Below are 13,811 nucleotides of genomic sequence, written 5' to 3'. Positions count from 1 at the left end.
TCTTCTTGCAACAGCACGCATGGATGTGCCATCCTGGAGGACTTGGACAATCTGCGCAACTTTAGGAGGGTTAAGAAATCGCCTCATGCTCCCAGTCGTGATAATGACTCTAGCTAAAGCCAACACTTGTGGAAAAACAGTTAAAAAAGATCAAGAGGGAGGAACTTGAAATGGCCTCCACCTGCAAAACCAGTCCTGTTTTGGGGACCATCTTGTTGTTGCCCCTCTAGTGCACCTGTTGTTAATTCCATCAACACCAATGCAGCTGAAACTGATTAACAGCCCCTTCTGCCACCTACCTGACCAAAATCTTATCAGAAAAGTCTAATTGAATTCATGCCGTACCCTGATAAAAAACTGTTCCTTTAATTTTTTTGAGCAGTGTAATATGAAATAATCCAAAATTGTGTGATGCTATGCGTAATTCAGACAGATTATGATTGTTTAGTCAATAACTTTTAAACTATTAATTTACTACGTCAGGTCAATCTGACTTTGGCACCATCTTCTGGTGAGATTTGAACTGCAATAGAGGTTGACTAGCTCAACCAGTAACCACCCTTTACCAGTTTAACAAAAGTTAACTTTGAGGAACTAATTTCTAGGTAACCTTTACTAGGCTCAAAACAGGTCACCCCTAGTATGTCAAGCTTTGGCACCATCTCCTGGTGATACAATTTTATGTATTTACTATTTTCCCTACCCCACCCCCAATGAAGGACTACAGATGGAAAATAGCACTTCTGCTAAACCCATCTTGTTATTGTTTATGTTGTGACAATAATTTATAGTATTACATGTCGTCCTTTAAATAAACTCATTGATTCATTCATTCATTCATTGATTCATTCATTCATTTTGACCTCTTGCATGGACTCCAGAAAAATCAATTCATGATCCCAGAATTGTAAATTTTTTAGGCGTGGCTAAAACATGGCCCAGTGATGAGTAGTGCATGTCTATGTAAGTACTGCATGCTTTCATTTCATCTGTAGTAGCTATCCATCACTATTGCAAGTTAATTACTGTAATTTTCGGACTATAAGCCGCTACCTTTTTCTCACATTTTGAACCCTGCGGCTTATAGTCCGGTGCAGCTTATATAGGTTTTTTTCCGTGATTTTTCTCATGACTAATACACTTATACACTCATAAAAAGGCTGTGGACCGCTGTTGTGCTGTTATGTTAATAAAGGTTATGCGTCTCAAAATAATCATCTCTTTCCTGACAATTATCTTTGTGTACATTCTCTTAAAAATGGTAATTAAAGATTAAAAACCTTATGCGGCGACTTTATATGCATTTTTTCTAACAGCCATCAGGGGGGCTCGAGCAGAAAATGTAAGAGTGAGAGAGGTGGAATATATGCGTCGAGGAAGACATTGACGTTGTGCATGAGGAAAGTTAGCGTAAACAGAGCCCAAGGATGGAAGACACTGGAAGGTGTGCGTATGACGCAGCTTTCAAGTTAAAAGCCATTGAGCTGGCTGGTAAAGAAGGGAACAGAGCGGTTGCACGTAAACTTGGAATAAATGAATCGATTTAAAGTGGCCCTCCAACTTGAATGGGAGGCTTGGATACCCAGCGGCGAGAAATCGTTTATAAGAACTGGACGCATGCGAAGAGCAACTTTCGCACAAGTCTGCCAGTGGATCCTGACAGCGTGGAGCAGTGTGAAAAAATCCACCATCACCAACGGGTTTGGAAAAGCCGGTCTGCTGCGTGACGGAGAGAAGAGCACAAGCTTAGGAGTGAAGAGGGCTCAGGACGAGAGTGACGATGAAAGCGAAATTTTTCTGGTTTCAGTGGACAGGAGCAAGACAAAGACGGCTCTCAGTGACTTTGTTGACTGGTATGTTTTTTCTTTTTTACCCGCTTAGTAAGTGCTGTTACTTCCGTGTTTACAACAAAATGTTAATGCTATTAAAACTTTAGCCCAGCTAATGCTGTTACTTCCGTGTTTACAACGAAATGTTAATGTGATGAAAACTTTAAAAAGGCTTTCTGTGTACTGTCTTTCTTTGTAAGTAACTCGTGCGCACGTGCAGCTTATAGTCCGGTGCAGCCTATACTATATCGTATTTTTCGGACTATAAATCACGTTTTTTTTCATAGTTTGGGTGGGGGGGGCAACTTCAAATGAGGAGCGACTTATATGTGAATTATTTCACAAATTTTCAAAATAAAAAAAAAAATAAAAAAGTGAAACTGCGATAAACGAACCGCGATGTAGCAAGGGATTACTGTAATTTGAATTTCAAGTGACGTCAGTGGTGCGGCGCAGCGGTTGTTTACATAAAACTTCACGTTTTTCTGGAAGTGAAGATGGCGGCGCGTGCACACGCAGCGGCCTCTCGCTGTCGCGCCCGTACGGTGTTTTGTTCGTTTAATGAGTGTTTGTCCGACAGTTTTATGTGTTCGTCTCGTCGTACTGAGTCGTGCTACAAGTACAGCCGGCGGGTTCTGCTCGACATCGGCGACAGTGAGTTTTGTGGCGTTTGATGCGGAGACATTAAAGGAGCTCGCTGCTCCGTCCTGGAACGTCGCCGGGCTCGTCTGCTATTCCTCCCCCGGATGGGAAGCGTCGGAAGCGGTGTGCGAGGAGGCAGAAGAGGGGCAAGCGCGGAGGCGTCCGGGCTAGGCTGGCGGCCAACCCAGCTCGCCCGGCCGTGCCTTCCATTCTTCTGGCGAATGTTCGATCGCTGGACAACAAAGTGGATTACATTCGCCTGCTGAGATCTACGGTTGACTGTCAACATTCCGGACTCTGCTGTACATCTGGAGCGGCTAGCGTGCTATCGAGCGGACCGGGCCATTGTAAAAGGGGGAAAAACGCGAGGAGGTGGGATATGCGTCTACATCCGTGACGAATGGTGCCGGGACTCTGTAGTGGTATGCAAGCACTGCTCGCCACTGAACTCTCTCCCTCCTTCTGCTTAGCGTCCTGTACTTTTGCGCTATGTGATTCTGACTGTATGCTGTATGTGCCTTCTTGTTTTTATTTGTTTGTGTTGTTTACTTGTATGTATATTGTGTACTATGTCTTGTCACCGTGGGATAGTGGGAACGTAATTTCGATTTCTTTGTGTGTCTTGGCATGTGAAGGAATTGACAATAAAGAAGACTTTGACTTTGACTTTTTGACTAAAGGACAAAGATTCGATCACGGGATGACGAAGGGCCCCACGTACTACCGGCATCATTAGCGGCTTGATGACGTCACATGATGGCGCCGCGGATGGCAGCCACGGTGATTCGCTCTCTGTTTCTTTGTCTTATTTTGTGTGTTTTCTGTGTCCTCTGCTGTCCATCCCGGATCCCTTTTACCAGAGAAGCGCTGTTAAACATCGGACAGTCTTCTTCTGGTATTTTCTCTCCTGTTCTCTCTGATTCAGACTGTTTGTCGGAGATTCTAGCCGGAGCGCCGGTGCTATACAAGCTAGCACACGAACTCCCCAGATACAGACAACACGTAACGTGTCCCACCAGAGGGGCACAGACTCTGGACCACTACTACACCGTGATTAAGGATGCATACCACTCTGTGGCTCGTGCAGCTTTAGGACTCTCGGACCACTGTCTAGTTCATCTGATCCCGGCCTACAGGCAGAAACTAAAAACTTCTAAGCCTGTGGTGAGGACTGTGAGGAAGTGGACAGTGGAGTCAAGGCAGGACCTCCAAGCCTGCTTTGACTGCACCGACAGGGCAGTTTTCGAAGCTGCAACTTCAGACCTGCATGAACTCACTGACACTGTCACATCATACATCAGTTTTTGTGAGGATCTGTGTGTGCAGACTAAGACCTTCTGCACGTACAACAACGACAAACCTTGGTTTACACCGAACCTCAGGAGGCTGCGCAAAGTCAAGGAGGAGGCCTACAGGAGCGGCGACCGCGACCTGTTCAAGCAGACCAGAAACACACTGAACCGAGAGGTCAGGAAAGCCAGGAGGTGTTACGGGGAGAGCCTGAAGAGACACCTCTCTGCCAATCCTGATCCCTCAACAGTGTGGAAAGGTCTGCAGAGCATCACGGGCTACAAGAAACGAACCCCCCGTCCTGTGGAGAGCCAAGGCTTGCTAACCAGCTAAACAGGTTCTACTGCAGGTTTGATCGGTCCTCCCACACAACGGGACTTCCTGCAGCACAATCTACATACTCACCTCTCCCCACAACTGCTCTGTCCACACCTCTATCATCGTTGTCACCCACTCTCTCTCTTGCAGAGGCCGCGCCCGCACTCCAGATCCGCGAGGAGGAAGTGCGCCAGATGTTCCGGAGACAAAAGACCAGGAAGGCACCGGGCCCAGACGGCGTGTCACCTTCCTGCTTGAAAGTCTGCGCTGAGCAACCTGGCGCCCACCTTTGCACGGATCTTCAACCGTTCTCTGGAGCTGTGTGAGGTGCCCTCGTGCTTCAAGAGCTCCACCATCGTTCCAGTGGCCAAGAAGCCCGCCATCACAGGTTTGAATGACTATAGGCCTGTCGCACTGACATCTGTGGTCATGAAATCTTTCGAGAGGTTAGTGCTGAACCACCTGAAGGATGTCACGGGCCCCCTGCTTGACCCCCTCCAGTTTGCCTACCGGGCAAAAAGGTCAGTGGATGATGCGGTCAACATGGGACTGCACTACATCCTGCACCACCTGGACACCCCAGGAACGTACGCCAGGATCCTGTTCGTGGACTTCAGCTCGGCGTTCAACACCATCGCTCCTGACATCCTCCAACAGAAGCTCATCCAGCTTGCGGTGCCTGCCTCCACCTGTCAGTGGATCACCAGCTTCCTGACCAACAGGAGACAGCGTGTGAGGCTGGGGGGCATCACATCTGACACCCGGACCACCAATACTGGAGCCCCTCAGGGGTGCGTCCTCTCCCCACTGCTCTTCTCTCTCTACACCAACGATTTCTCCTCAGGTGACTCTCCTGTGAAGCTCCTGAAGTATGCAGACGACACCACTCTCATCGGACTGATCCAGGACGGTGATGAGACTGCGTACAGACAGGAGGTGGAGCGGCTGGTCCACTGGTGCAGCCAAAACCACCTGGAGCTGAACCCGCTCAAGACCTTGGAGATGACAGTGGACTTCAGGCGTGACCCTTCACCACTTTTACCCCTCACTATCCGCAGTAATACTATTCTCTCCACAGACACCTTCAAGTTCCTGGGAACCACAATCTCTCGGGACCTGAAATGGACCGGCCACATAGACTCTGTCCGGAAGAAGGCCCAGCAGAGGCTGTACTTCCTGAGACAGCTCAAGAAGTTCAACCTGCCGCGAGAGCTTCTGAAGACCTTCTACACTGCCATCATCCAGTCTGTCCTCTGCACCTCCATCACTGTCTGGTTTGGATCGGCCTCCAAACAAGACAAGCACAGACTGGAACGGACAATCAGGACTGCAGAAAAGATAATTGGAATCAACCTCCCATCTATCCAAGACTTGTACCTGTCCAGGACCAGGAAACGTGCAAGGAACATCTCTACAGACCCTTCTCACCCAGGTTGCAGTCTGTTTGAACTACTCCCCTCCGGACGGCGTTATAGAGCTCGGTACGCCAAAACCAGCAGACACAGAGACAGCTTCTTCCCCCAGGCTGTTGCTCTGATGAACTCACACCACTCTTAGAGTCTCAGAGTCATTACTGTGCAATAACATCCTGCTCTCCACACCTTTTTTGAATTTGTCTACACTGTTTGTACTTTGTCTCCTCTCTGCATCCATTGCAGCCTGGTCATCCTGGATAAGGGACCTTCCCATCTGTGGTCTCTTCTCAAGGTTTCTCAGTTCCCCTAGCTGGAGTTTTGAGTTCTGCCTTGCCCTCTTGGGAGTTTAAGATCAGGGGATGTTTGAGAATATTTGCCATTTTTCAAATGTCCTGAGTGTTGTTAGTCACCTAAATGTTGAACAGAGGGTGTGATTTACCGAAGTCAAATTCCTTGTTTGGCACGCTCAAACATGGCGAATAAAAAACTCTTGAACTCTTGAATCTTTGTTTGTACGTGACACGGAGGATGAAGAGTTTGAAGGATTTAATGATTTGGCGTGACACAACAGGTTTGAAAAACTATGGCTTTTACGCACGCCCGGTCCTACTCTACGGAGCTCTCTTTCACCTCCGTGGATTGAAGTCGGGGGCCGGGGCTCGGCTGGGTAGCTGTCTGGGGATGGGGCTCGGACATGGCTTTTACGCACGCCCGGTCCTACTCTACGGAGCTCTCTTTCACCTTTGTGGATGGAAGTCGGGGGCCGGCGCTCGGCCGGGTGGCTGTCCGGAGACGGTGGATGGGGCACGGACATGGCTTTTACGCACGCCCGGTCCTATTCTATGGAGCTCTCTTTCACCTCCGTGGCTGGAAGTGCCACCTCCGGGGATGGATGTCCACGCCGCCACACGCCTGGAAGTCGACGCCGGTGCTTGGGGCCGTGCGGCGGTGAACTATTTATGTTATAGTTATATGATATATTTTATTTCGTATAGCAACTTGTATATGTTTTTATCGTTACAGTTCAGTAGTTGTTGGCTCGTTGAATTCTTGTTTTGTTAAATAAAGAGACATTTACCAAACCCACGTCTTTCCTTGTACTTTGTTAACGCTATAATATAGTTATATACTAGATATGTGGAATAACGACGAGGCTAACGTCAGGGCGCATGCGTGGCGTTGTTGACAAAGGACGAGGAATTTGATCGATGGATTTAATGATTTGGAGTGACACAGATGGTTTGATAATATTATTGCTTATATAATAGTTACCGTTTTTTCCATGTATAATGCGCAAAATTTAACTAATTTATTGTCCTAAAATCTTGGGTGCGTATTATACATGGGTACAAGAATTTTTGAAGAAAATCTCCCTCGAAATAAAACTTGAAATCACCTTTCTTCTTGTTTGTTGTCAATCGCGCATCGCATTCAGCCATCCTGCCCAACACACTTAGTCAGTAAAATTCATAATTGACGACACATCGTTTGATGTGATGGTGCAATCCTTGATGGTGTGTTATTGTCAAATATTGTTTGTTTTTTAATCTCCATCGCAAACCGGATATCATACGGCGGCCGCCATTACAGATGCGCAGAACGGATGCGCAAGACACGTCAGCTATATAAAGAGCGAGAGTTCAGTTCTAAATGCGTATTACAGGTAATATTTTATTTCACAACACTTTGCCTTGTTCCTTTCTTCTCTGCTGTTCACTTCAAACACGCTCCATACGAACACAATGCTCTCGTATCAGACGCTTGCTCGATCACCTGCTCGTTTGCTGTCACAATGTACCCTACACAAATCCGAAACATTTCTCCGCTATCGAGTTTGCTAGCGCATGCGCAGTGATACTGACCGGCAGAATTACATCCCGTTGTTCCCAAAGATGATCTTTTTTCTCAAATAATTTTACGTTTACGGACTTAAGTAGGAGTCAAAATTTGGGTGCGTATTATACATGGGTACAGGCTTTTTATACATGAAAAGAACGGTATTTGATATATAATTTATATATCGTTATATGGGCTTGTGGAATATTTTGAAGTGCAACCGCCGTCAGCGGCGCGCACCCGGCCGGCATTGTTGACATAAAGGACGATCGATGGATTTAATGAATTGGAGTGACACAGATGGTTTTATAAACGTGTTATTTATGTAATAGTTATTTGAATAACTTTGAATGTTACGTCAGGCCCGTTCTGAGCTCTTCGTTTGTGTTTATGTCACGTTAGCATACCTATCGTTTAGCCTGTAGTTGCTCGTTCATGTCTGTGCTTGGTGTTGGATTTTGTCGAATAAATTTCTCCCAAAATGCGACTTATACTCCGGAGCGACTTATATGTTTTTTTTCACTTTATTGTGCATTTTATGGCTAATGTGACGTGTATTCCGGAGCGACTTTTAGTCCGAAAAATACGGTAAGTATAAAACTAAAAAAATCACATATTTTAGCTGGTGTGGCTTATAGCCCGGAATTTACGGTAGTAATAAAACCTTCACCCATTTCTATGATTGCAGCGTCCAGTTTGCCATCAAGCAACGATTACAAATCCCAAAGATGAACTTTTCCTGAAGTGATATGTCATGTGCATTGCACGGAACGAGCCAATGGCAAACACACTAGAGGAATGTTAATTTTTGTTTTCTTTGTTAATTTGTCTTGACTGTGATGGCACTGTCGAATAAGTCAGCTTGGTGGTGTTTCATGTGGGTCTCAACATAAAGACTTTTCTAACTGAGAGTGGCGTAATAATGTGTACAGTATTTAGATTCTAATTTTCCAGTTGTTTCTTGAACTTTTGAGATTAATGTATTATTTGCTCCAGTTAACTTACCCAAAATCCGCCAGAATTCCTCTTTTTTGCCATGGTAAATGATCCACCTGCCACAATCTGTAAAGCACGCACACACGCGCGCACGCACGCACATACACACACACACACACGTGCGCACACACACACACACACACACACACACACACACACACACACACACACACACACACACACACACACACACACACACACACACACACACACACACACACACACACACGCAGAATAATTTTACAATCAATAATTGCCTGAATTCTGAAGAATTCACCAAATTCTGAGAACCCCTGCTATAGTGGCTAAGTGCCACTGTTGCTCAGTTTTAGTGCTTTGCTGCCTTCATTTTTGTCTTTAGTAACCAAAATGCATGATCCATTGTTTTGAGATCCGTTCATCCTTCACATGACAGTTTTTTTTTACATTAAGAAGCTAGCTGCATTTTGTCAAATATACAATGAAAAGGCGTTTAGAATCTGAATACGGTAGTTTTACGTCACGTGTAAAACACTAATAATTCATGAAACGGAAAGACATATTGTCGGAAAATATCTAAAAGGGCTTTCATATTCTTTAGATATAGATTAGCTATTTGATAAATTCATCTTTTTCACATTGGTAGGTTTATTGTTTATACATTTTATTATCAATGTCACGAATGTACAGTATGTATCCATCCACACATACAGTCGTATGCAAAAGTTTGGGCACCCCTGATCATTTTCAAGATTTTCCTTTACAGTAAATCATTGGTTGTTCTGATCAGCAATTTCAGTTCAACATATCATATAGCAGACAAACACTGATATTTGAGAAGTGAAATTAAGTTTATAGGATTTGCAGTAAGTGTGCAATCATTACTTAAACAAAAGTAGGCAGGTGCATACATTTGGGCACCCCAACAGAAAAATAACAAATATTTAGTAGATCCTCCTTTTGCAGAAATAACAGCCTCGTCTATAACATAGGGTGCTACTTACTATGTTGAATTAGGGTTGATGATTGGCCTCTATCCCTAGCATTGTCAGCAAATGTGCTTCACAAACATTGTGTGCAGAATGCAAATGAAAATGTGTGCGGGTATGGGGTGGGAGTAACCTTGTTGTTCCTAAACACAGGTAAAGGACTCCAGAATGCAAGAGAGAGGACAGATCGATAAACTAATAAAAGCTATTCTATTCTCCATCCATCCATTATCTGTATTGCTTGTCCCCATGGAAGTCGCGGGCGTGCTGGAGCCTATCCCAGCCGTTATCGGGCCGTAGGGGACACCCTGAACTGGTTGCTAGCCAATCGCAGGGAACACAGGGACAAACAATCATCCACACTCGCACTCACACTTATGGGCAATTTGGAGGCCTCATGAGCATGTTTTTGGGATTTGGTGCGAAACTGGAGAACCCGGAGTAAATGCACGCAGGCACAAGGAGAACATGCAAACTCCACACAGGGAGGGCCAGAGGTGGAATCAAACCCGCGCCTTCTGTACTGTGAGGCAGACGTACAAACCAGTATTCCACCGTCCCGCCCCTATTCTATTCTATTCTATTCTATTCTATTCTAAATTAAAGTCAAATGTTGAAGACAACAACTGTTACTCAAAGCAACTTTGCGCACGATGTCAGTAGTCACCCGGGCACTCTCTCCCCTGCCCACACAGATGCTTTAGTGACGTGTAAGTAGCATGTGTGCATATGAGCGTGCATATTGCAGATGCATAGCATATACGTATATCTGATTTACATCCATCTACAAAACAAAATCAAAAAATTGTCAGGAAAGCCAGGAGGTGTTACGGGGAGAACCTGAAGAGACACCTCTCTGCCAATCCTGATCCCTCAACAGTGTGGAAAGGTCTGCAGAGCATCACGGGCTTCAAGAAACGAACCCCCCGTCCTGTGGAGAGCCCAAGGCTTGCTAACTAGCTAAACAGGTTCTACTGCAGGTTTGATCGGTCCTCCCACACAACGGGACTTCCTGCAGCACAATCTACATACGCAGAGGCCGCGCCCGGACTCCAGATCCGCAAGGAAGAAGTGCGCCAGATGTTCCGGAGACAAAAGACCAGGAAGGCACCGGGCCCAGACGGCGTGTCACCTTCCTGCTTGAAAGTCTGCGCTGAGCAGCTGGCGCCCACCTTTGCACGGATCTTCAACCATTCTCTGGAGCTGTGTGAGGTGCCCTCGTGCTTCAAGAGCTCCACCATCGTTCCAGTGGCCAAGAAGCCCGCCATCACAGGTCTAAATGACTATAGACCTGTCGCACTGACATCTGTGGTCATGAAATCTTTCGAGAGGTTAGTGCTGAACCACCTGAAGGATGTCACGGGCCCCCTGCTTGACCCCCTCCAGTTTGCCTACCGGGCAAACAGGTCGGTGGATGATGCGGTCAACATGGGACTGCACTACATCCTGCACCACCTGGACTCCCCAGGAACGTACGCCAGGATCCTGTTCGTGGACTTCAGCTTGGCGTTCAACACCATCGCTCCTGACATCCTCCAACAGAAGCTCATCCAGCTTGCGGTGCCTGCCTCCACCTGTCACTGGATCACCAGCTTCCTGACCAACAGGAGACAGCGTGTGAGGCTGGGGGGCATCACATCTGACACCCGGACCACCACTACTGGAGCCCCTCAGGGGTGCGTTCTCTCCCCACTGCTCTTCTCTCTCTACACCGACGATTTCTCCTCAGGTGACTCTCCTGTGAAGCTCCTGAAGTATGCTGACGACACCAATCTCATCGGACTGATCCAGGACGGTGATGAGACTGCGTACAGACAGGAGGTGGAGCGGCTGGTCCACTGGTGCAGCCAAAACCACCTGGAGCTGAACCCGCTCAAGACCCTGGAGATGACAGTGGACTTCAGGCGAGACCCTTCACCACCTTTACCCCTCACTATGAGCAGTAATACTATTCGGACGGACATAGAGGAGTATACTGACTCTGTTTCCTCTTACATCGCGAAGTGCATTGATGATGTGACCTACTCGAAATACATTGTCACTCGGGCTGACTGGGGCTGTCCTCAGGCTGCTGAGGGCCAGAGACAAAGCCTTCAGAGCGGGGGATGAGGCTGGCTTGAGAACAGCGAGGGCCGACCTGTCCCGGGGCATCAAGGAGGCGAAAAGGGTGTTCTCTTGCAAGATTACCGCCCACTTCAAGGACAGCAAGGACGCACGGAGCCTTTGGCAGGGCATTCAGACCATCATGGACTACAAGCCCACGCCGCAGAGCTGTGAGGGCGACATCCGTCTGCTCAACGATCTCAATCGCTTCTTTGCTCGCTTTGACGCTCGGAACAGCACTTGCCCGCTGAAGACGCCTCCCCCTCCGCAAGAGCAGCCCCTGTGCCTCTCTGCTGATAGCGTGAGGAGGGCGCTTGCCGCTATCAACACTCGTAAGGCGGCGGTCCCTGACAACATCCCAGGTCGAGCGCTGAAGGACTGCGCTGGGGAGCTGACGGGTGTCTTCACGGACATCTTCAACATTTCCCTGCAGCAGGCCGTCGTCCCTTCGTGTTTCAAGGCTGCCACCATCGTACCTGTGCCGAAGAAACCTTCAATGACTACCGCCCCGTGGCACTGACGCCCATCATCATGAAGCGCTTTGAGCGGCTTGTCATGGAGCACATCAGATCCATTCTCCCCCCCACCATAGACCCCTTCCAGTTTGCGTACCGAGCCAAACGGTCCTCTGAGGATGCCATCTGCTCTGCCCTCCACTCGGCCCTCACCCACCTGGAGAGTAGGGACTCGTATGTGAGATTGCTGTTTGTGGACTTCAGTTCTGCCTTCAACACCATTGTGCCACAACGACTCATCTGCAAACTCGCCAAGCTGGGCCTCAGTACCTACCTCTGCAACTGGCTACTAGACTTCCTCAGTCAGAGACCTCAGGTGGTACGTGTTGGCGACAAAATCTCCGCCAGCATCACGCTGAGCACGGGGGCCCCCCAAGGCTGCGTGCTCAGTCCGCTGCTCTTCACCCTGCTGACGCATGACTGCGCTGCAACCTACAGCACTAACCGCATGGTGAAATTTGCTGACGACACGACTCTGGTGGGTCTCATCACCAAGGGCGACGAGACTCAATACAGGTTGGAGGTTGACCTTCTGACCACGTGGTGCAAGGACAACAACCTCCTGCTGAACGTCAACAAGACCAAGGAGATTGTTGTTGACTTCCGGAAGGGTCACACCCAGCACCTGCCGCTGACCATCGATGGTGCTGTGGTGGAGAGGGTGAGCAGCACCAGGTTCCTGGGGGTGCACATCAGTGAGGATCTCTCCTGGTCCACCAACACCGCATCACTGGTGAAGAAGGCCCAGCGCCGCCTGTACTTCCTGCGGAAACTCAGGCGAGCAAGTGCTCCTCCGGCCGTCATGACTACATTTTACCGTGGCACCATTGAGAGCGTCCTCTCCAGTTGTATCACTGTTTGGGGTGGTAGCTGCGCTGAATACAACATGAAGGCCCTGCAGCGCATAGTGAACACGGCTGGTAAGGTTATTGGTGCTTCACTCCCCTCCTTGAAGGACATTTACACCTCCCATCTCACCCGCAAGGCGACCACGATTGTGAGTGATGTGAGTCACCCCGCTCACTCTTTGTTCGATCTTCTGCCCTCTGGGAAGAGGTACAGGAGCCTGCGCTCCCGCACCACCAGACTCTCCAACAGGTTCATTCTCCAGGCTGTTAGGATCCTGAACTCTCTACCCCCTTCTGCGTAGCGTCCTGTACTTTTGCGCTATATTCTGACTGTCTGCTGTATGCACGCTAGCTCCATTTTTGCTCCTCTTGTTTATTGTGTTATTTGTTTATTTATTATTTATTCATCACTCTTATTTATTCATTGTTTGTGCCTTCTTGTTTTTATTTTTATTTTATTTATTTTTTTGTGTTGTCTACTATGTATATTGTGTACTATGTCTTGTCACCGTGGGAAAGTGGGAACGTAATTTCGATTTCTTTGTGTCTTGGCATGTGAAGAAATTGACAATAAAGCGGACTTTTGACTCTCTACGGACACCGTCAAGTTCCTGGGAACCACAATCTCTCGGGACCTGAAATGGACCGGCCACATAGACTCTGTCCGGAAGAAGGCCCAGCAGAGGCTGTACTTCCTGAGACAGCTCAAGACATTCAACCCGCCGCGAGAGCTTCTGAAGACCTTCTACACTGCCATCATCCAGTCTGTCCTCTGCACCTCCATCACTGTCTGGTTTGGATCGGCCTCCAAACAAGACAAGCACAGACTGCAACGGACAATCAGGACTGCAGAAAAGATCATTGGAATCAACCTCCCATCTATCCAAGACTTGTACCTGTCCAGGACCAGGAAACGTGCAAGGAACATCTCTACAGACCCTTCTCACCCAGGTTGCAGTCTGTTTGAACTACTCCCCTCCGGACGGCGTTATAGAGCTCGGTACGCCAAAACCAGCAGACACAGAGACAGCTTCTTCCCCCAGGCTGTTGC

General features: G+C 47.9%; 1 protein-coding gene across 3 annotated transcripts in view; it reads right to left on the bottom strand.

Annotated features, from left to right (window-relative positions):
- si:dkey-9i23.16 (uncharacterized protein LOC571915 homolog) overlaps nucleotides 1-13,811 on the bottom strand; it is a 69,485-nt gene that overhangs the window by 35,416 nt on the left and 20,258 nt on the right. For all 3 annotated transcript variants that reach the window (XR_005098343.1, XR_005098342.1, XM_037255153.1), the window contains one exon: nucleotides 8,336-8,392. Coding sequence is in view for 1 of the 3 variants with exons in the window: in XM_037255153.1 (XP_037111048.1) it covers nucleotides 8,336-8,392 (57 nt within the window). In the remaining 2 variants the exon portion in view is untranslated. The remainder of the gene's footprint in view (nucleotides 1-8,335; nucleotides 8,393-13,811) is intronic.

The sequence above is a fragment of the Syngnathus acus genome, chromosome 1 (genome assembly GCF_901709675.1).
Source record: "Syngnathus acus chromosome 1, fSynAcu1.2, whole genome shotgun sequence".
Lineage (NCBI taxonomy): Eukaryota > Metazoa > Chordata > Actinopteri > Syngnathiformes > Syngnathidae > Syngnathus > Syngnathus acus.
This window is presented reverse-complemented; position numbering and strand designations above follow the sequence as displayed.